At 42.3% G+C, this 21,968-nt stretch overlaps 1 protein-coding gene across 1 annotated transcript in view; it reads left to right on the top strand.

The window, feature by feature from the left end:
• Positions 1-21,968, top strand: part of LOC120930318 (baculoviral IAP repeat-containing protein 1e-like) — an 88,445-nt gene that overhangs the window by 52,125 nt on the left and 14,352 nt on the right. Inside the window, exons 9-12 of the mRNA XM_040341528.1 lie at positions 725-770; positions 860-2,938; positions 4,883-5,056; positions 10,317-10,475. Coding sequence (XP_040197462.1) covers positions 725-770; positions 860-2,938; positions 4,883-5,056; positions 10,317-10,475 — 2,458 coding nt within the window. The remainder of the gene's footprint in view (positions 1-724; positions 771-859; positions 2,939-4,882; positions 5,057-10,316; positions 10,476-21,968) is intronic.

The following is a 21,968-nucleotide window of genomic DNA, read 5'->3' as shown; positions in this document are numbered from 1 at the left end:
AAATGGGGGTAGTTAAGGGATAAATTAACTATCCTATAGTTTAAGTGGACATATAAGTAACATGTGACCAAGTGTTATCGAAATATCTACAGCCGTTTGGAAGTTATGAAGTAACATGTATTTCCCATAGAGTTGAATGGGACTTTAAAGGAAAACCCCGACCATGGCAAATGGGGGTGGGTAAGGGTTAAACCACCTATCCTATGTTTGTTGCTGACATATAAGTAACATGTGTGCCAAGTTTCATGTTAATATCTTTAGCCGTTTGGACGTGATGCTGGAACATGAAGTAACATGTATTTCCCATAGAGTTGAATGGGACTTTAAAGAAAAACCCCGACCATGGCAAATGGGGGTGGTTAAGGGTTAAACCACCTGTCCTATGTTTGTTGCTGACATATAAGTAACATGTTTGCCAAGTTTCATGTTAATATCTTTAGCCGCTTGGACGTGATGCTGGAACATACATACATACATACACACACACACACGTTGAGTTTTATATATATAGATACTTTGAAAGAACACCCTCTTACTCCATAAAAGTAGACTAAAATGTTACTCTTTCAAAAATGTCTAATCAGTTTTCTCCTTGCTTTTACACACTCACATTCATATATTACTTTTGCTATACAACACCAGTGCTCAGTACCATTTGTATTACACAGACTGAGCCACGTGACAACTTATTTAAAATTGGTTCATGATTATCTTTCCTCTCCAGCCACATCGGGATGTGGACAAGAAAGAGCTTCACAACATAGAGAGCTGTAAGTCTGTATTTTAGTATTAAGCTGTTGAACTGTAATGGGTTTGTACAAATGATCTATATTATATTTATACCTTTTTGTATTGCCAGGTGTAAAAACCCCCAATGTACATTGTCCTGACAAAAAAAGGGAATTAAGGCGGTGTCTGACCGATGTCTATAATAATTCTACCTTCAGCAACATGTTACCATTTCCAGAATTCTCTCATATTTCAGTAGATCTTAGGTCACTCTTTGCTGATATCTCCGTACTGTTGAAGGACACTAGAAATCGCCCATTGAGGCAGCTTACATTACCAGATGTCCTGTCAGAGCTGGGGGAAATCACTATGATAGAAGGAGAAGCTGGCAGTGGGAAAACGGCACTGCTTAAGAAGATTGCCATACTTTGGGCCTCAGGAAAGTGTCCTATACTCAACAGGTTCAACCTTGTGTTTTATATTTCTGTATCCTCCACTCAGGAGCATCAATCCCTGTGTGACATCATCTGCCAGCAACTGAAGGGATCCGCTGCATCTCTTACGGAGGAGTCTCTGGGAGAAATTATACAGCAGTTAAAAGAAAAGGTGCTGTTCCTGCTGGATGATTATAGCTTAGTTGACTCTGCGTCTAGAGCCATAGAAGAACTTATAACAAACAACCCCTGGAACAGAACGACTCTAGCAGTCACAGTGAGTACCAGTGCTTCATGCAAGGTGCGACAATATGCAAAGAACATACTAAGTATTCAGGACTTCCCTCTCTTTAGTTCATCATACATTTTGAAACAGCTTTTCTCCCATAATACAACATTTTTGGAAACCTTTGGCTTTTACTTGCTGCAACCTGAATCTGCTATGCTCCAGGCAGCTTTAACAACTCCTCTATTTGCTTTTGCTCTTTGTGTTTTTTGGGTACAAAACGTTGCTGAAAACAAATCACAGGACTTTTTTATTTGTACAACTTACTTGATGCACAAAATCTTAAAATACAGCACAGAAAAAGACAAAATAGAAGCTGCGGTGTTGTCTTGTGGACAGCTTGCACTTGACGGTATCTTCCAATCACGCTTTGAATTCACTCAGGAGAATCTAGATAAAGCTGGTGTACAAAGCGAGGATGCACTTAGGTTTGGCCTATTGAGTAGGTTCACGTCACAAAGACTTAAGCCCATCTTCAAATTCTTCCATCCCTTATTCCAGGAGTACTTAGCTGGTAGGAAGATGAACGAACTTCTGCAGTCAGAAGATGTTGCAGAAAATAAAAGGGGCTTATTTTATCTGCAGAAAATTAACACTTTCTTAGGTGTTCAGAATCGCTATCATTCTTTCTTGAAGTACTCATGCATGTATTCTCCTAAAACAGCTACATCAATCATCTCTCATCTTTTCAGCTTGATGAGTAATCCAAAAGCATTTGCACATGAAAGGGCTACAAATTTCCATTATTTTCTAGATGTGGGCATCGTGGATTCTATTCTCAGCATCAAGCCAGAGCTTTCCCAGCATTTTGTAGTCAGGATGTTGCTTGAGTTTGCTATTGACATAGCCAATAAAAGCAAATATTTGGATGACTGTGCTCCCATTATTTTGCATTTTATCAAAGACAAAGACATTGCAATTTTGAAACAAGCAGACCTTTGGCTGCTGAAATTCCTGCACAAATATCCTGAAGGACTGATGTTAATGAAGAGTCTGGAGATACATTTACCTCATGGTATGAACAATGCAATCCCTGCGTTCTGGAATTCCGAAGGATTTAAATCTATTTGGACTGTGCCGACAGTTGAGGAAGACTATTCCAATGCATTCCGCTATACTTCAGATATTCTGACTAAGCCAGAGTTTAAATATATTAATAGTTTAAAGGTTCCGGATCTGTCCAAACTTGGTTTTGACCCTGATCAACACAAAATTTCTGTGCTAAGAATTAAAGCTATGGGTGGTGCCATGGAGGATGAAAACATCCTAGGTAACATCATGGTCTTCTGCAATCTAGCTAATCGCATTGAATTAGACTTATCTAACTTCACAGGATTTCTGAATTTTATCTGGCCTGTTATTGACCTGTACAAGGCTTCCATTATGAAATTAAGTCTAAAGGCTACCGAGTTTTCCAGAGAGGAAGAAGAACTATTTATACATTTGACTTCACTGGAAATCCTGCAAATAAATGAAATGCCACCACCAGGTAAACAGCAAAGTACATACTTAGATGACGGATATAAAGTAAGCAATTCAACATTATAAAAGCCTTTAATGCTAAACTAATGTCAAAATAATAATCATAATATTAATAGTAATAAATATGATATAAGATAGCTTGGCCACATCTAACTATAAACAAAGTAAGGTTGGCTTTCTTCTTAAAGTCACAATGTGGTCTCTACAGATCACTAGCACCAGTAAGGAAACTGTGTGTAAAACCTTTTACCTTTAGTTCTTCAAACCTCTTCAATATTAAAGCAGGACTATAAATAAAACATTTTCTTTTAATTTTGGATAGATCAATGGAGGGTTATAACTCCAGTCAGTTTTTTTTTCACTATCTGTGTCCCATTGCAGAGAATTCCCTTCACTTCCTGTCTCATAGCCAAACAGGAAGTGAGAGGAAATCCCTGCAAATTAAGGGGATTTATGGGGACCCCCAGGTCACCAGAACTAGTGCCCCCCCTTGTAAGGCCCCGTACACACGAGGGGCTTGTACTCACCATCGGATCAAAATCCGCGTGGAATTCATCCGCGGTGACGTGTCGCACCGTCGCCGCGATGATGACGCGGCGACGTGCGCGACGCCGTAATGTAAGTACTTCCACACATGCGTCGAATCATTACGACGCATGCGAGGGAGGGGAGCGGACAGATTGATCCGGTGAGTCTGTACAGACCACCGGATCAATCCGCTGGACCCGATTCAAGCGGATAAAATTCTTAGCATGCTAAGAAATTTATATCCGCTTGAAATCGATCCGGCCGAGAAATCTCCGCGGATAAATATCCGCTAGGTCGTACAGACGACCGTATTTGTCCGCTGGAAATGATCCGCGGATCAATCCCAGCGGATAGATCCGGTGGTGTGTACGAGGCCTAAGATTTCCCCAATATTACTTTTCTGGGGCAACCCCAAATTTGGGATTTTTCTTTTACTTTCATTTTCAATTATAATGGTAAACAGGACAAATAGAGAGGGTGAAGCTCCTTCTAGGCGGCTGGTGGGTTCTTCTTTTAGGGGGGGGGGGCGGCAAACAAAGAACACTCCCCCGGCGGTGTGGCATGGCACTAAAACACACCCCCCCGGGGCGGTCCAGCACTTACGATGTCCTCTCCTCCTCTCCTAGAGCAGCAGCTTCGGTGTCCGCTCCTCCAGCGGCTTCGACCGCCGTGTGTCTCCTCTTCCACCAAAGCGCTATGCATCCAATAGGATCTCCTGACTAGGGTTGCCACCTGTCCAGGATTCACCCGGACAATTTGGGTTTTGAATCATGTGTCTGGGTTTCAGGCAGACACATTATTCAGACTGGGCTGTGGCTCCCCGTATAAACAAGACAGTCACACACATTTGTTGTTCTCCCGGGGCTGCGGGTGGCTGTCTGGGGGCAGGTTTGGCATCACTAGGGGGGGGGCAGGTTCGGCATCACTGGGGGGGGGGGGGAGGGCAATGATGTCAGCAAGAGAAATTTGACAGCACCCACTGTTCGCTGCAGTAGGCTATGCACACTGCATTACTACGCTCCTTGGGGCACCCAAAGGTGTCCCAGGCCACTAAAGTGTTTGGGTTTGGCTTGACAAAAATGTGGCAACCCTACTCCTTAACAGGAGTGCAGGCGGCAATAAAAACTGACAAGGGTTTTAATAACTCTCCACTCTATCCAAAATGAAAAAATAAAATGTGCCTTTAGTTATTCTTTAAATCATAATCTTGACTATGCTCTATAACAGCAGTGGAGAGAAGCAGATGGTTAGAATGGTATATTCTGCATTGTGTGGCTTAGGTGTCTGAACTAGGAAACTGTTGTGACAAATTCTTTGCAGTAAAGTAATTTACACAATTTAACTGTGTTTAGCTCTGTTGATTTAGTCACTTAGATGTAGCTCTTGATTTGGTCACTGTAGCTCTTGGTTTTATCTTCTACAGAGTACATCCTTTTAAACATTCACAATTTTAAAGAGCTGAAGGAACTAGAGGTGGAATGCCCAACTGGTAAATGGGACATCATTGGGGTTTTGCCAGATGAGTTTAAAAGCCTTCAAAGAATTGAAAAACTTGTATTCAAGAATGAGAATATGGAAACGCAGTGTGAACAACTGGGTGTGTAAAATGTCATGATTAGTATTTTATTCTCCTATATCTCCTATTGACAGTAAATGTATTATAGCTTCTGATGCCTGATAATAAGAATACAAATAATGACAGCATTAAGTACCAGTAAATGCATTGAACAACCTTTCTCAACCACAGCTACCTGGAACCTTAAAATTGCTCCAAAAGTTGCAGAAGAGTCACATCTCATCTGAAGGTCCCAGGCCTCAGGGCCTGGCACCAGTGAAGCCTCTCCATTCATCTTTTATATAAACAGCTACTGACACCAATAATCTTTTAGCAGTATGTAAGAGTGGTATTCCTCCAACTGGCCCCTCAATGTAAGGCCTCGTACACACGACCGAGTTCCTCGGCAAAAACCAGCAAGAAACTTGCTGGGAGATATTTTTTTGCCAAGGAAACCGGTCGTGTGTACATTTTCGTTGAGGAAACTGTCGGGAAACTTGACGAGCCAAAAACAGAGCAAGTTCTCTATTTCCTTGACGGGAATGGAGAAAATTGGCTTGTCGAGTTTCCCGTCGAGTTTCTCGGTCTTGTGAACGAGGCCTCAGAGACATTCTTTCCAAAGACCACCAATGTAAGGGACATTCTTCCTGCCTATTACAAATTGCCAATGTAATAGGCATTATTCTTCCTACTGACTGCCAATGTAAGGCCCCTTTCACACAGGGTGGACTCTGTTTTGATCAGCATGGGATCTGTCCGCTGATCCCCTGCTGATCAGAACAGAGCAAGCGGATGACAGGTCCATGTCCACTCAGTTTCTGCAGAGCGCAGATGGACAGAACCCACTCTGCTCTATAGGTAGTCGCTGGGTGTAAATGGACTCTGCTATCTGTTTACACCTGTTTGCCCTCTTCTTCGATCTGCCAAGATGCAAGGGTCGAATCTCTGTCTGTTTTCTTTTTTTTTTAAGCGAACCATATTGGATTGAAGTTAGGCTGGTTTAAAAGGACACCTGCTGGTCCGTAGGGATACATGGATCATCTGATGATGTCCACCTGTAAAAACTGAGAGGTGGACCTCATCCGATCCACAATAAAGGGGCTTTAGTTGGAGCCCTTCTCCTCTTACCACCAATGATAGGCAGCATTTCTCAATTGATTTCTAAGGTAAGGAGTATTTATTGACCTCTAATTTTGCAACACAAACAGTAGTTATTTTTCATAATCCTTACTAAGTTAACTTGAAAAAATGTCTTTCATGTACAGAGTGCTGCCTATCTGTCAGTAATCTTTTTTAACAACTTCCTGGATTCCCTGCATGCTTTGCAGCTTCTCCTCGTCTCTCATTCCTTTCGTTCACTTTTAATTTCCTTAGAACTATATATCCCATGGTACCTTCCTACACACATTTGTTACATGGTCGATGATATGCTCATTAGTACGGGGATATGGTAGAGTAGACCCCAAACATGTTTCGCCCACTGGGGCTTCCTCAGGGATTTCTGATAGCCGCTAATGATCTAAAGACTATATCAGAAAATAAAATATCAATCAACTGGTATAGTGACCATAAAGTGACATGTAATGCATTCACATATTCAATTATCCTCTATGCTAGGCCATTTTCATGCTTACCTTTTACACTTATCATTAATCAAAAATGGGCTTGTCCGTTCGGTATCAGAGTGGGGTTCTGTGTGACCACAAGAGGTAAAACGGGACCAAACTATAATAGTTAAAGATATAGGCCCAGATTCTCAGAAGAGATACGATGGCGTATCTCCAGATACGCCGTCGTATCTCTGCGTTGCGCGGTCGTATCTATGCGCCTGATTCTTAGAATCAGTTACGCATAGATTTCCCGTAGATCCAACTGGCGTAACTGTGTTACACCGTCGGATCGTAACTGCATATTTACTCTGGCCGCTAGGTGGCGCTTTCGTCGAATTCCGCGTTGAGTATGCAAATTAGCTAGATACGCGAATTCCCGAACGTACGCCCGGCCGACGCAGTAAAGTTATGCCGTTTACGTTAGGCTTTTCCCGGCGTATAGTTGCCCCTGCTTTATGGTGGCATAAGTGCCGCGTAACAATGTTAAGTATGGCCGTCGTTCCCGCGTCGAAATTTGAAAAAGTTACGTCGTTTGCGTAAGTCGTCCATGAATGTGGCTGGATGTCATTTACGTTCACGTCGAAACCAATGACGTCCTTGCGGCGTACTTTGGAGCAATGCACACTGGCAAATTCCACGGACGGCGCATGCGCCGTTCGGGAAAAACATCAATCACGTCGGGTCACAGTACATTTACATAAAACACGCCCCCCTGATCCAAATTTGAATTAGGCGGGCTTACGCCAGCCGATTTATGCTACGCCGCCGCAACTTACGGAGCAAGTGCTTTGAGAATACAGCACTTGCCCGTCTAAGTTGTGGGAGCGTAACGTAAATCGGATACGTTACGCCACCGCAGAGATACGCCGCTGGACGAGAATCTGGCCCCTATTGTGTGAGTATTTTAAATCAAATTAATTGATAAATAATAACCGGGGTTGGGAATTAGCCATGTGCAATTCGTTTTGTTTCTAATTAGTTTTTTTACGAAAATTCGGAAATTCGTTAAAATTTTGAATTTACGAATTTACGAAAATTCGTATTTACGAATTTACGTATTTCCGTTTTTTTTTACAAATTTCAGAAATTCGGATTTTCGGAAATTCGGAAATACGAAAAAATTTCGAAATTCCGAATTTTTGAATTTTTCCATTTTCGAATTTTTCCATTTTCGAATTTTTCAATTTTTCAAGTTTCGAATTTTTCAAGTTTCGAATTTTTCAATTTTCGAATTTTTCAGATTTGGAATTTTTCAAATTTAGAATTTTTCAAATTTAGAATTTTTCAAATTTAGAATTTTCGAAAATTGAAAAATGTTTCAAATTTCGAATTTTTCAATTTCCGAATTTCGAATTTTCGATTTTTCGTATTTACGAATTTCAAAAATTCGAAATGGGAAAATTCGAAAATTGAAAAATTCGAAATTCGAAAATTGAAAAATTAGAAAATTGAAAAAAAAATTATTTTCCAACTTCGATTTTTTCAATTTTCGAATTTTTCAATTTCAATGAAAATTGAAAAAATCGAAGTTCGAAATTCGAAAATCGAAATTTCGAAAATTGAAAAATTCGAAAATAGAAACATTCGAAAGTTGAAAAATTTCGAAAATTGAAAAATTTCGAATTTTTCAATTTTCGAATTTTTCGAAATTTCGAATTTCGAATTTTTCAATTTTCGAAAATTTGAAATTTCGTATTTCAGAATTTTCGTATTGACGAATATTTTCGTATTTCAGAATTTTCGTATTTACGAATATTTTCGTATTTCAGAATTTTCGTATTTCGAAATTTGAAAAATTTGAAAATCGAAATTTCAAAAATTGAAAAATTCGAAAATTCGAAAACTGAAAAATTCGATATACGAAACTTAGAAAATACGAAAATTGGAAAATTAAACAATTGAAAAATTGAAAAATTCGAAAATCGAAATTTCGAAAATTGAAAAATTCGAAATTTGAAATTTCGAAATTTGAGAAATTCGAAAATTGAAAAATTCGAAATTCAAAAATTGAAAAATTCGAAAACTGAAAAATTCGAAAATTCAAAAATTCGAAAACTGAAAAATTCGAAATACGAAATTTCGAAAATTGAAAAATTCGAAATGCGTTTCATTCGCTTTTTTCATTTCATTCGTTTTTTTTTTCATTTAATTCGTTTTTTGCTTTTTCGGAAATCCGAAAATTTCCCGAATTTACGAAAAAAGCAAAAAACGATTTTTTTCCCGAAATTTACGAAAAAACTATAAAAACTAATGAAACAAAAACGGGGAAAACGAATTTTTCGAATTTCCTGAATTTACGAATTTACGAAAAAAAAAAAAAAAAACAAACGAAAAAAACGAATTTTTTGGCAGTGCACATGTCATTCATTTCAGTACTACACAATGTGTAAAATTCTGAATGGTCATGTGGGGGCACCTAATCCCTAGAGCAGGGAACAATACCCAGCCTTACACAGACTGTATATCATAATATCTGTCACAAAGTCTATGCCATAACAGTTATAGTGTGCTGCAATTTACAATAGTAGGTATAAATCCAGATGAAATGTGTATATATTTTATTCATATGGTTTTTAACATTGTGAATCAATAAAATGTTGACGTTTAATGTATGAGTGTAAAAAGCTCAGCACCCTTAAAAATCCCATTTCGTTTGAATATTCATTCAAGGTATGTGGTGCTATAATTGGTTCTGTCATTTACCCACACAATTAGAACCCCACTGTTTCATGGTGAATATGCAAGTGGGATTCTTCAAAAAGTATTTTTTCCAAACTTCAAGATCAGGAGTAGGAGTAGGCGAGAACTAAACATTGAAATTCAATAAATGGATGGGCCCTTTTTCCCCACATACATTTTACTAAAAAGTATGGGCCAGATTCACGTACGACTTATGCCGACGTATCTTCTGATACGCCGCGTAGGTTCTAGGATGCGCCGTCGTATCTATACGCCTTATTCTTGAAACAAGATACGCTTGAATTTTGGCTTGATCCGACCGACGTAAGTCTCCTACGCCGTCGTATCTTGGGTGCATATTTACGCTGGCCGCTAGGGGCGCTTCCATTGATTTACGCGTCGAATATGTAAATGACCTAGATACGCCGATTCACGAACGTACTTGGGCCCGTCACAGTAAGCAACACCGTTTACGTAAGGCGTACATCCGGCGTAAAGTTATCCCACCTAAAGCAGGGGTAAGTCATGTTAGGGTATGGACGTCGGAACAGCCGTCGTATTTTACGTCGTTTACGTAAGTCGTACGTGAATGGGGCTGGGCGTAGGTTACGTTCACGTCGTACGCATTGAGCCATCGTATCTTAGGGAGTATATGTAAAGTGATTCTGAGCATGCGCGCGCATGTGCCATTCGTTCGGCCATTCATTTACATGGGGTCACGGTTAATTTTAATACAACACGCCCACTACCTTCCTAATTTGAATTAGGCGGACTTGCGCCAGCCCATTTATGCTACGCCGCCGTAACTTAGGGAGCAAGTGCATTGTGAATACTGGTCTTGCCTCTCTATGTTACGCCGGCGTATCGCATATGAGATGTGCTACGCCCGCTCAAAGATAAGCCGCTGTACGTGAATCTGGCCCCTAGTGTATTTGTTGGTACAGTATATGTATGCATTGGTATGTGTCATTGCTGTAATTTTAATCACAATGAGTGTATACCTTACTTTGCAGCAAAGATGATTGACCACTTTCCCAATCTGAACTCTTTCACAATACAATGTAATCATTGTCCTGAGTTTAAGAAGGTTATCACTTCTTTATGTCAGAATACAAAAATGGAAACTCTCTGTATTAAGAAACCAATGTTAAGCGGGGAACTAATCCATTTGGGTGAGTCAATGATTTATTGTCTAGTAGTAATATTGTATAATTTTTATGTGCATACATTTCATAAAACACAGTGGTGGCTGGTGTTTTTTTGGGGGGGGGGGCAGCAAGTAATCACCCCCCGGGGGTCTCGTGCTCGGTCATCCAGCACTTACCACATCTAGGTTCCTGGCAGGCAGCGCTGCGATGGGCGATGGGGGGGCATCTCCTCTTCCTCTGCAATAAGGCTTCTCCTCTGCCTAAGCGTCCAATAGGATTGCCTGTCCTTTCAGCCAATCAAGTGACCAGTCTCACAACCCGCTTCCTGATTGGCCAGGAGGAGGATCAGTGTGAGAATAGCGAATATTCATTCGCTATTCTCACACAACTGGGTGTGCTCGGAGCGCAGTGCTCTGCGCTCCGAGCCCACCCTATTTTGAAGCCTATTAGAGCCTCTGGCTCTAATCACGTGCTTAAAAAAAAACACTGCTCCCCTATTGGAATCCATGCATCTGGCACCCCGAATGTAGATTAGGGAGCCGGATGCATGGATGTGGGGGGCGGCGTCCATGCACCACTAATGGATGGGCCACCACTGCTGCGAAGAGTAATAATGTTTTGCAGTAACCCAGATCAGCCAATCACTCTTTACCAAAATCATATTCACTGAGGATTGGTTCTGATATGTTATAATGTTTATTTTCCATGTCCCATATCATTGTCTCTCTAAAGTATAATTTTGTAATTTGTATATGTGTTTATATATATATATATGTATATATATATATATATATATATATATATATATATATATATATATATATATATATATATATATATATATATATATATATATATATATATTGTAGCAGAGTGAGGCTCTGTCCCTATTAAAATGGATGTAATTTTTTTTAAAAGTTGCCCGTAAATTAACTGCCCCACCCAGTAGTGTCCTTCTTTTCCCCCCTTCTTATCATGACCCCACCTCCCTCTCACTTCAGTAGTGTCCTAATCTGCCCCAGCCAGCAACCAAAACTTTACATAGCATTAGCAAGCATTCACAGGTGGGGCTGGGGGGTAGTTGTAGGGCAGGGGGCAGGGGCGAGGGGGCTCTGCCTGGGCCGGCCTTGAGCTCTGCCTCTGACTGTCACAGTGGTACTGCCAGTGTGCCTGGCCTGCTGCCTGCCGAATGCAGGGTTAATGCAGGATTGGATCGGCTAAGGGATTTCCAGAATTGCGCATGCACAGTGTTGACCTGAGCCGATCTGAGACTTTTTTTACTGGCACTTTTATCCTGCTACAGGCTTTTATGGGAGGGGTTTTATTTGTTAAGTAACGCCCTTTTATAATCAACTGTCTGCTTAATGAATAATTAGACTCACCTGTAGTTGAATTCTTCTTAACCACTTCGCCACCAGCCGCCGTCTGGAAACGGCGGCAAGGTGGTTGCTTAACTGGGGGTCGCCGTTCTGAAACGGCGCCCCGCAGAAGCAGCAATGCGCGCCGCCTCGGGCGTGCACAAAGAAATTTCTATGAGACCCGGCGCTACACAGATCCAAGTAAATGACCAGCAACAACGGTCATTTACCTTGTGATCGCGCCGTCCAATGATGGCGCGATCACAATGTAAACACAGGAGGTCAGGGAAAGTTTACCTCCTCTCCTCTCTCCTCACACAGTATCAGCGGGAGAGAAGAGGAGATAAACTGTGAGTTTTCTATTGCCCATAGTGTCACATCAGTGCCCAATCTGTGCCCTAAAGTGCCCTAAAGTGCCCAATCTGTGCCCTAAAGTGCCCAATCTGTGCCCTAAAGTGCCCAATCTGTGCCTAAAGTGCCCAATCTGTGCCCAACAGTGCCACATCTGTGCCTAACAGTGCCACATCTGTGCCCAGTAGTGCCACATCTGTGCCGCACCAGTGTCACCAGAGCCGCACCAGTGTCACCAGAGCCGCACCAGTCACCAGAGTCCTATAATATTGCCACAACAGTGCCGTACCAGTGCCGCCTGTGCCCACCAGTGCCACCTGTGCCCACCAGTGCCGCCTGCGCCCACCAGTGCCGCCTGCGCCCGCCAGTGCCGTCTGCGCCCGCCAGTGCCGTCTGCGCCCACCAGTGCCGTCTGCGCCCACCAGTGCCGCCTGTGCCGCCTGTGCCACCACGGCCACCTGTGCCCTCCAGTGCCGCCTGTGCCCACCAGTGCTGCCTGTGCCCACCGGTGCTGCCTGTGTCCACCAGTGCTGCTAATCGGTGCACACCAGAGCCACCTGTGCCCACCAGAGCCACCTGTGCCGCCTGTGCCCACCAGAGCCACACCCGTGCCACTACAGTGCACATAAGTGCCGCCTGTGCCACCTGTCTCCACCAGTGCCACCACAGTACTCTGCAGTACAGCCTCACCAGCCACCAGTATGGCAAAAAAATTCTTTACCGGCGAGCAGGCCGTACATCTTCTACTTGCCATGAGCGATGAGAGCAGCGAGGAGTCTCTGTCCGATTCTGATTCGGCCTATGAACCCGTTATAGACAGTGGGTCCGATTCAGAGTCTGAAGAAGAACATGTGCCCAGGAAAAAAAGGGGTGCTGGCGTGGAGAAGCGGCCTACTCCCAGACGCGCAGGGCCGTCCACCTCAAGCGCTGTGCCTACCACCCCAAGCGATGTGCCGTCCACCCCAAGCGCTGTGCCGTCAACCCCAAGCGCTGTGCCGTCCACCCCAAGAGCTGTGCCGTCCACCTCAAGAGCTGTGCCGTCCACCTCAAGAGCTGTGCCGTCCACCTCAAGAGCTGTGCGGTCCACCTCAAGCGATGTGCCACTGCAACAAAGCCCAGGCACCAGTAGGGTGTCATCTCAGCCCCAAAGGGATAGGGGCCATGCCAGCCTTCCCTATGGCCTTCAAAACCCCCTGTGGCTTCCCCCCAATTCCGGAGCAGCAAATATCCCCCCCTTCACTGCCCAGCCAGGTGTCCAGGTGAACACAGAAAACTTTTCTATGATAAATTTTTTTAATTTAGTTTTCACCGAAGATTTCCTTTCCTCCATTGTGGCCCAGTGCAATCTCTACGCACAACAGTACGTAAGAAGTAACCCTGGTTCCAGATATGCCCGCCCCTTTGAGTGGAGAGAGCTAACCGTGGACGAATTTAAAATGTTCTTAGGCCTAACCTTTACTATGGCACTTTCAAAAAAAAAACAATTGTACTCCTACTGGTCCACCAAACCCATTCACCACATGCCACTCTTCTCCTCCCTTATGCCAAGATCCCGATATTTAATAATTATGCGGTTCCTCCACTTTAACGACAACGCCCAGTGCCCTCCCCGAAATGACCCTGCTTTTGACAAGCTATATAAAATTCGGCCACTTCTAAATTTTTTCGCTCAACAATTTCCCCAATTATATACCCCTGACCAGAACATATCTGTGGACGAGTCCCTTGTCAAATTCTCAGGCAGGCTGGGCATCAAGCAGTTCATCCCCAGCAAAAGGGCCCGATATGGGGTCAAAATGTACAAGCTTTGCGACAGAGCCACAGGGTACCTCTACTCATTCATGGTGTATGAAGGAAAGGACTCCCAACTGCATCCCCCTGAATGTCCAGAGTATATGGGAGTCAGCGGAAAAGTGGTCTGGGATCTGATGTATCCACTCTTTGGAAAGGGATACCACCTTTATGTGGATAATTTCTACACCAGCTTGCCCCTGTTTCGCTGTCTTTACCTTCAGAATACCCCAGCATGTGGCACAATAAGACCCAACAGGAAAGGCTTCCCGCAAAAACTGGTGGATCAAAAGCTCAGACGAGGGGAGTCTGCAGCATTGAGGAACCAGGAGATATTGGCTGTCAGGTGGAGGGACAAACGGAACGTCCACATGCTTTCATCAATCCACAATGACACCTACGTGGAAGTCCCCAAAAGAACCGGCCCAATCCAAAAACCAAAATGCATATATGACTATAATTTGTTCATGGGGGGAGTGGACTTCAATGACCAGATGTTAGAACCCTACCTGCCCACAAGAAAATCCCGCCACTGGTATAAGAAAGTGTCCATTTATTTTTTTAGTTTGGCCTTCTACAATTCCTATGTAATTTACAAAAAATCATCCGAGAACCCCGTATCATATCTGGACTATCATGAAGAAGTCATCACCGCCCTTTTGTACCCTGAAAACCCACCGGAAAATATTCGCTCTGATTCTGTGAGCAGACTGCACGAGCGTCACTTTCCTGAGCAAACCCCCTCCCGTGAAACAGGAGGCAACAGACATCAGAAGAGGTGCCGGGTGTGCTCCAGAAGAGGAATTCGAAAAGACACCACATATTACTGTCCCGATTGTCCTTCCCAACCAGGCCTCTGTATTGGAACATGTTTCCGCCGTTACCATACGTTTCTTCATTATTAGGGACGTATGGTAAACGCAATTCTAATTTCCTGTAATTTCCCCCCCACACCCCTTATGCCACTGCACTCATACCTCTGCCTTCTCCGGAACCGACCATGGCCTGTTATACAACCACTCTTTTGCCTAACCCTAAACATACTTCTGCCTTCTCCGGAACCGACCATGGCCTGTTATACGACCACTCTTTTGCCTAACCCTAAACATACCTCTGCCTTCTCTGGAACTGACCCTGGCTTGTTATACGACCACTCTTTTGCCTAACCCTAAACTGTACCTACCTCTGCCTGCTCTGGAACTGACCCTGGACTGTTTGACCACGTTTTTTGCCTGCCCCTTGGATTGATCTTTTACCCTGCTATACTAGTGGGAACACAGGGGTCTCACATATGTGAGGGGCTCCAGAATTGTTTTTCTGGATGAAAAAACTAATTTTTTAGTTTTCTCATTCCCGGATTAGGGTCTGGTTGCCCGGAGGCTTCAAAGAGATTTGGGTGGGAGAAGCCTCTACCCCTGTCCCCATTCCCCTACCCATGGCCCGCTACTTGGACCATGTTCCTACCAGGACAAATATTTTGCCACTGCTGGCACTGTACTGACTATGGACAATATTCCTGCCTGCTGCCTGCTGCCTGGACAATTCCATTCACTGTCGCTGACCAGTGACCACGTCCCTGCCTGCTGCCTGGATCGGGGCTCTCCTTCTGTGGACAATTGCACTACTAAAACCACAGGTAATCTTCTTTTTTTTTTACCCATTACTCAGCAGAATGTATTTTAGGGTGTAATTCTTGGTATGTACATGCTGTGTTAGAAATATGAAGGCCCTTCAAAAATGTGATAGATTGTAAGGAAATTGGATGTGTAATTTATGTCCCTAGAACACCTGATGGTGCTTCTTGGATGTTGGGCCTCTGTATGTGGCCACGCTGTGTAAAAGTCTCACACATGTGGTATCGCCATACTCAGGAGGAGCAGCAGAATATATTTTGGGGTGTAATTTTTTCTATGTACATGCTATGTGTTGGAAATATCCTATAAATGGACAACTTTCTGTAAAAAAAAATGCGTTTTTATTTTTTTCCACATTTTCCAAGAACATCTGGAAAAAAATGAACTGTTCAAAAGACTCATTATGCCTCATAGATTATACGTTGGGGTGTTAGCTTTCCAAAATGGGGTCACTTTGTGGGCGTTTCTATTGTCCTGGTGCTCCAGGGCCTTCAAAATTGTAATAGGTGGTTGAGAGATTAGATGTGTAATTTATGCTCCTAGAATGCTTGAAGTTGCTACTTCGGTGTTGGGCCTCTGTATGTGGCCACGCTGTGTAAAAGTCTCACACATGTGGTATCGCCATACTCAGGAGGAGCAGCAGAATATATTTTGGGGTGTAATTTTTTCTATGTACATGCTATGTGTTGGAAATATCCTATAAATGGACAACTTTCTGTAAAAAAAAATGCGTTTTTATTTTTTTCCACATTTTCCAAGAACATCTGGAAAAAAATGAACTGTTCAAAAGACTCATTATGCCTCATAGATTATACGTTGGGGTGTTAGCTTTCCAAAATGGGGTCACTTTGTGGGCGTTTCCATTGTCCTGGTGCTCCAGGGCCTTCAAAAGTGTAATAGGTGGGTGAGAGATTAGATGTGTAATTTATGCTCCTAGAATGCTTGAAGTTGCTACTTCGGTGTTGGGCCTCTGTATGTGGCCACGCTGTGTAAAAGTCTCACGCATGTGGTATCGCCATACTCAGGAGGAGCAGCAGAATATATTTTGGGGTGTCATTTGTGGAATATACATGCCATGTGAGAGAAATAACCTGTTATAATGACAATATTGGTATGAAAAAAAAAAAAAAAAAAAAATCTTAATTTTGCAAAGAATTGTGGGAACAAATGACAACTTCAAAAAACTAACTATGACTCTTACTAACTACCTTGGAATGTCTACTTTCCAAAAAGGGGTCATTTGGGGGGTATTTGTACTTTATTGGCTTGTTAGGGTCTCAAGAAATGAGAGAAGCTGTCAGTACTTCAGGTGTGATCAAATTGTTCAATTTTCAGAAATTGGTACCATAGCTTGTAGACCCTATAACTTTCACCCAGACTAAATAATATCCAATTTTTTTTTTTTTTTTACCAAAAATATGTAGCAGTATGCATTTTAGGCCAAATGTATGAGGAAAAATTACTTTTTTACAAAATGATATGATAGAAATGAAGAAAAATTCATTTTTTTACAAAATTTTCGTTCTTTTTTCATTAATAGCGAAAAAAATAAAAACCGCAGAGGTGATCAAATACCACCAAAAGAAAGCTCTATTTGTGGGAAAAAAAGGACAAAAATTTCATTTGGTTACAATGTTGTATGACTGAGTTATTGTCATTCAAAACGTGAGAGCACCAAAAGCTGAAAATTGGTCTGGTTATTAAGGGTGTTTAAGTGCCCAGTTGTCAAGTGGTTAATTAGGATTTTGTTGTCTAAATTTAGCTTTGCTTCTAAGACTTTCATCGGAGTGTAGTTATTTTTTTTGTCAGGAAAAATACTTTCTTGTGTGTGCAAATTAACAAATCTTGGTTGCAATCAATGGCCCGCATTTGTGGGAGTATTTTGTAGTGTAGTGTCCCATAGAAAATGTTGATTCTGAAAAAAAAGTAAAGGTTTTCTGACAAATCTGTTGGGATGTACTCATTTATGCTGAGCACTGTGTGTGTGTGTGTGTGTGTGTATATATATATATATATATACACACTGTAACACTGTATATACAGTCAGGTCCATAAAAATTGGGACATCTACACAATTCTAATCTTTTTGGCTCTATACACCACCACAATGGATTTGAAATGAAACGAACAAGATGTGCTTTAACTGCAGACTTTCAGCTTTAATTTTAGGGTATTTACCGGGGTATAGCGCGCTCCCGCGTATAGCGCGCACCCCTAAACTTGAGATTTTTTGTACTTACAGTTTTGGTGTCTTCCGCGGCATCCATTGGTGGCCTTGTCGGGTCCGGCGTCCGTCTGCGGCTTCGGGTGTCCTCTTCGTTGGGTCCGGCGTCCTTCTGTGGCGTCCTCCCCGCTCATTTCCCGCGCTGAGTTTGAATACTGCGCCGACATATACCGAGCACAGTACACTCGTGTATCGTCGGGCAGGCTCGGCTACTCTCGTGGCGACGTCCTGTACATCCAGGACGTCAACGTGAGAGGCGCCGAAACTGCCCGAAGATACAAGAGTGTACTGCGCTCGGTATATGCCGGCGCAGTATTCAAATTCAGCGCGGGAAAGCGGGTATCGGCGTATACCGCGCACCCACGATTTTGCCCTGGTTTTCAGGGCAAAATAGTGCGCGGTATACGCCGATAAATACGGTACATCCAAATCAGGTGAACGGTGTAGGAATTACAACAGTTTGTATATGTGCCTCCCACATTTTAAGGGACCAAATTAATGGGACAATTGGCTGCTCGGGTGTTTCATGACCAGATGTGTGTTATTCCCTCATTATCCCATTTACAAGGAGCAGATAAAAGGTCCAGAGTTCATTTCAAGTGTGCTATTTGCATTTTGAATCTGTTGCTGTCAACTCTCAATATGAGATCCAAAGAGCTGTCACTATCAGTGAAGCAAGCCATCATTAGGCTGAAAAAACAAAACAAACCCATCAAAGAGATAGCAAAAACATTAGATGTAGCCAAATCAACTGTTTGGAACATCCTTAAAAAGAAAAAAACGCATCAGTGAGCTCAGCAACACCAAAAGGCCCGGAAAACAACTGTGGTGGATGACCGAAGAATTATTTTTCTGGTGAAGAAAAAACAGTTGGCCAGATCAAGAACACTCTCCAGGAGGTAGGTGTATGTGTGTCAAAGTCAACAATCAAGAGGAGACTTCATCAGAGTGAATACAGAGGGTTCTCCACAAGATGTAAACCATTGGTGAGCCTCAAAAACAGAAAGGCCAGATTAGAGTTTGCCAAACAACATCTAAAAAAGCCTTCACAGTTCTGGAACAACATCCTATGGACAGATGAGACCAAGATCAACTTGTACGAGAGTGATGGAAGAGAAGAGTATGGAGAAGGAAAGGAACTGCTCATAATCCAAAGCATACCACCTCATCAGTGAAGCATGATGTTGGTAGTGTCATGGTGTGGGCATGTATGGCTGCCAATGGAACTGGTTCTCTTGTATTTATTGATGATGTGACTGCTGACAAAAGCAGCAGGATGAATTCTGAAGTGTTTTGGGCAATATTATTATCTGCTCATATTCAGCCAAATGCTTCAGAACTCATTGGACGGCGCTTCACAGTGCAGATGGACAATGACCCGAAGCATACTGCGAAAGCAACCAAAGAGTTATTTAAGGGAAATAAGTGGAATGTTATGCAATGGCCAAGTCAATCACCTGACCTGAATCAGCATTTCACTTGCTGAAGACAAAACTGAAGGGAAAATGCCTTAAGAACAACAGGAACTGAAGACAGTTGCAGTAGAGGCCTGGCAGAGCATCACCAGGGATGAAACCCAGCGCCTGGTGATGTCTATGCGTTCCAGACTTCAGGCTGTAATTGACTGCAAAGGATTTGCAACCAAGTATTAATAAGTGAAAGTTTGATTTATGATTGTTAATCTGTCCCATTACTTTTGGTCCCTTAAAAAGTGGGAGGCACATATACAAACTGATGTAATTCCTACACCGTTCACCTGATTTGGATGTAAATATCCTCAAATTAAAGCTGAAAGTCTGCAGTTAAAGCACATCTTTGTTTCATTTCAAATCCATTGTGAAGGTGTATAGAGCTAAAAAGATTAGAATTGTGTTGATGTCCCAATATTCATGTACCTGACTGTGTATATATACAGTGCCTTGCGAAAGTATTCAGCCCCCTTGAACTTTGTGACCTTTTGCCACATTTCAGGCTTCAAACATAAAGATATAAAACTATAATTTTTTTTGAAGAATCAACAACAAGTGGGACACAATCATGAAGTGGAACGAAATTTATTGGATATTTCAAACTTTTTTAACAAATAAAAAACTAAAAAATTGATCGTGCAAAATGATTCAGCCCTTTTACTTTCAGTGCAGCAAACTCACTCCAGAAGTTCAGTGAGGATCTCTGAATGATCCAATGTTGACCTAAATGACTAATGATGATCAATAGAATCCACCAAGTCTCTGTATAAATGCACATGCACTGTGATAGTCTCAGAGGTCCGCTTAAAGCGCAGAGAGCATCATGAAGAACAAGGAACACACCAGGCAGGTCCGAGATACTGTTGTGGAGAAGTTTAAAGCTGGATTTGGATACAAAAAGATTTCCCAAGCTTTAAACATCCCAAGGAGCACTGTGCAAGCGATAATATTGAAATGGAAGGAGTATCAGACCACTGCAAATCTACAAAGACCTGGCCGTCCCTCTAAACTTTCAGCTCATACAAGGAGAAGACTGATCAGAGATGCAGCCAAGAGGCCCATGATCACTCTGGATGAACTGCAGAGATCTACAGCTGAGGTGGGAGACTCTGTCCATAGGACAACAATCAGTCGTATACTGGCCTTTATGGAAGAGTGGCAAGAAGAAAGCCATTTCTTAAAGATATCCATAAAAAGTGTCCTTTAAAGTTTGCCACAAGCCACCTGGGAGACACACCAAACATGTGGAAGAAGGTGCTCTGGTCAGATGAAACCAAAATCGAACTTTTTGGCAACAATGCAAAACGTTATGTTTGGCGTAAAAGCAACACAGCTCATCACCCTGAACACACCATCCCCACTGTCAAACATGGTGGTGGCAGCATCATGGTTTGGGCCTGCTTTTCTTCAGCAGGGACAGGGAAGATGGATGGAGCCAAATACAGGACCATTCTGGAAGAAAACCTGATGGAGTCTGCAAAAGACCTGAGACTGGGACGGAGATTTGTCTTCCAACAAGACAATGATCCAAAACATAAAGCAAAATCTACAATGGAATGGTTTACAAATAAACATATCCAGGTGTTAGAATGGCCAAGTCAAAGTCCAGACCTAAATCCAATCGAGAATCTGTGGAAAGAACTGAAAACAGCTGTTCACAAACGCTCTCCATCCAACCTCACTGAGCTCGAGCGGTTTTGCAAGGAGGAATGGGCAAAAATTTCAGTCTCTCGATGTGCAAAACTGATAGAGACATACCCCAAGCGACTTACAGCTGTAATCGCAGCAAAAGGTGGCGCTACAAAGTATTAACTTAAGGGGGCTGAATAATTTTGCACACCCAATTTTTCAGTTTTTTATTTGTTAAAAAAGTTTGAAATATCCAATAAATTTCGTTCCACTTCATGATTGTGTCCCACTTGTAGTTGATTATTCAAAAAAAATTACAATTTTATATCTTCATGTTTGAAGCCTGAAATGTGGCAAAAGGTCGCAAAGTTCAAGGGGGCCGAATACTTTCACAAAGCACTGTATATATATATATATATATATATATATATATATATATATATATATATATATATATATATATATATATATATAATTATGCCCTTTTATTTTATAGGCCCATATGTGTTAATTGGGGGCTGGTTATGAATAATACAGAGGAAGGACCATTATTGGTCTTCCCAGCTTTAATAGTATGATATAGTTATATACTGTATTTCAGCAATAGTTCCAACAGTGCAGTACATGAGAACAACTGAAAAAAAGACTTCACCCTACTTAAAGCTTAAAGACCTCCCTTGCAGCAGGGCTGTGTCCTTGCTGCAAGGGTTAACTGCTTCTGTCTAGGGTATATGAAAAAATTTTTTGCTTACCTGATCATCCACTCCCCTGTCAAGCAGTGCTTCAGTATACACCAACAGTGAACTGTCCCTCTGCATCTTTATGTCCAATTCAAGGCTATGGTCTCTGCATTCTGGATCTTAGAGAGCTGAACCATTGGGGAGAAGAGGCTGCAGGGATGGGCCTAGCTGGGCAGAGGAGCCTGTAGGAGTGGATGATCAGGTAAGTAAAAGTGCTTTACCTGGACCGCTAGAAATAACAAGCAGTCAATCCTTGCCATTACAGGTAGTCCCATAGAAAGGGAGGATATTTCCTTTTCCTCGAGTTTATTCTTAAGAAAC

Source organism: Rana temporaria, chromosome 1 (assembly GCF_905171775.1).
Source record: "Rana temporaria chromosome 1, aRanTem1.1, whole genome shotgun sequence".
Classification (NCBI taxonomy): Eukaryota; Metazoa; Chordata; class Amphibia; order Anura; family Ranidae; genus Rana; species Rana temporaria.
Note: the sequence above shows the minus strand (reverse complement) of the source record. Positions and strands in the feature narration are given on the sequence as shown.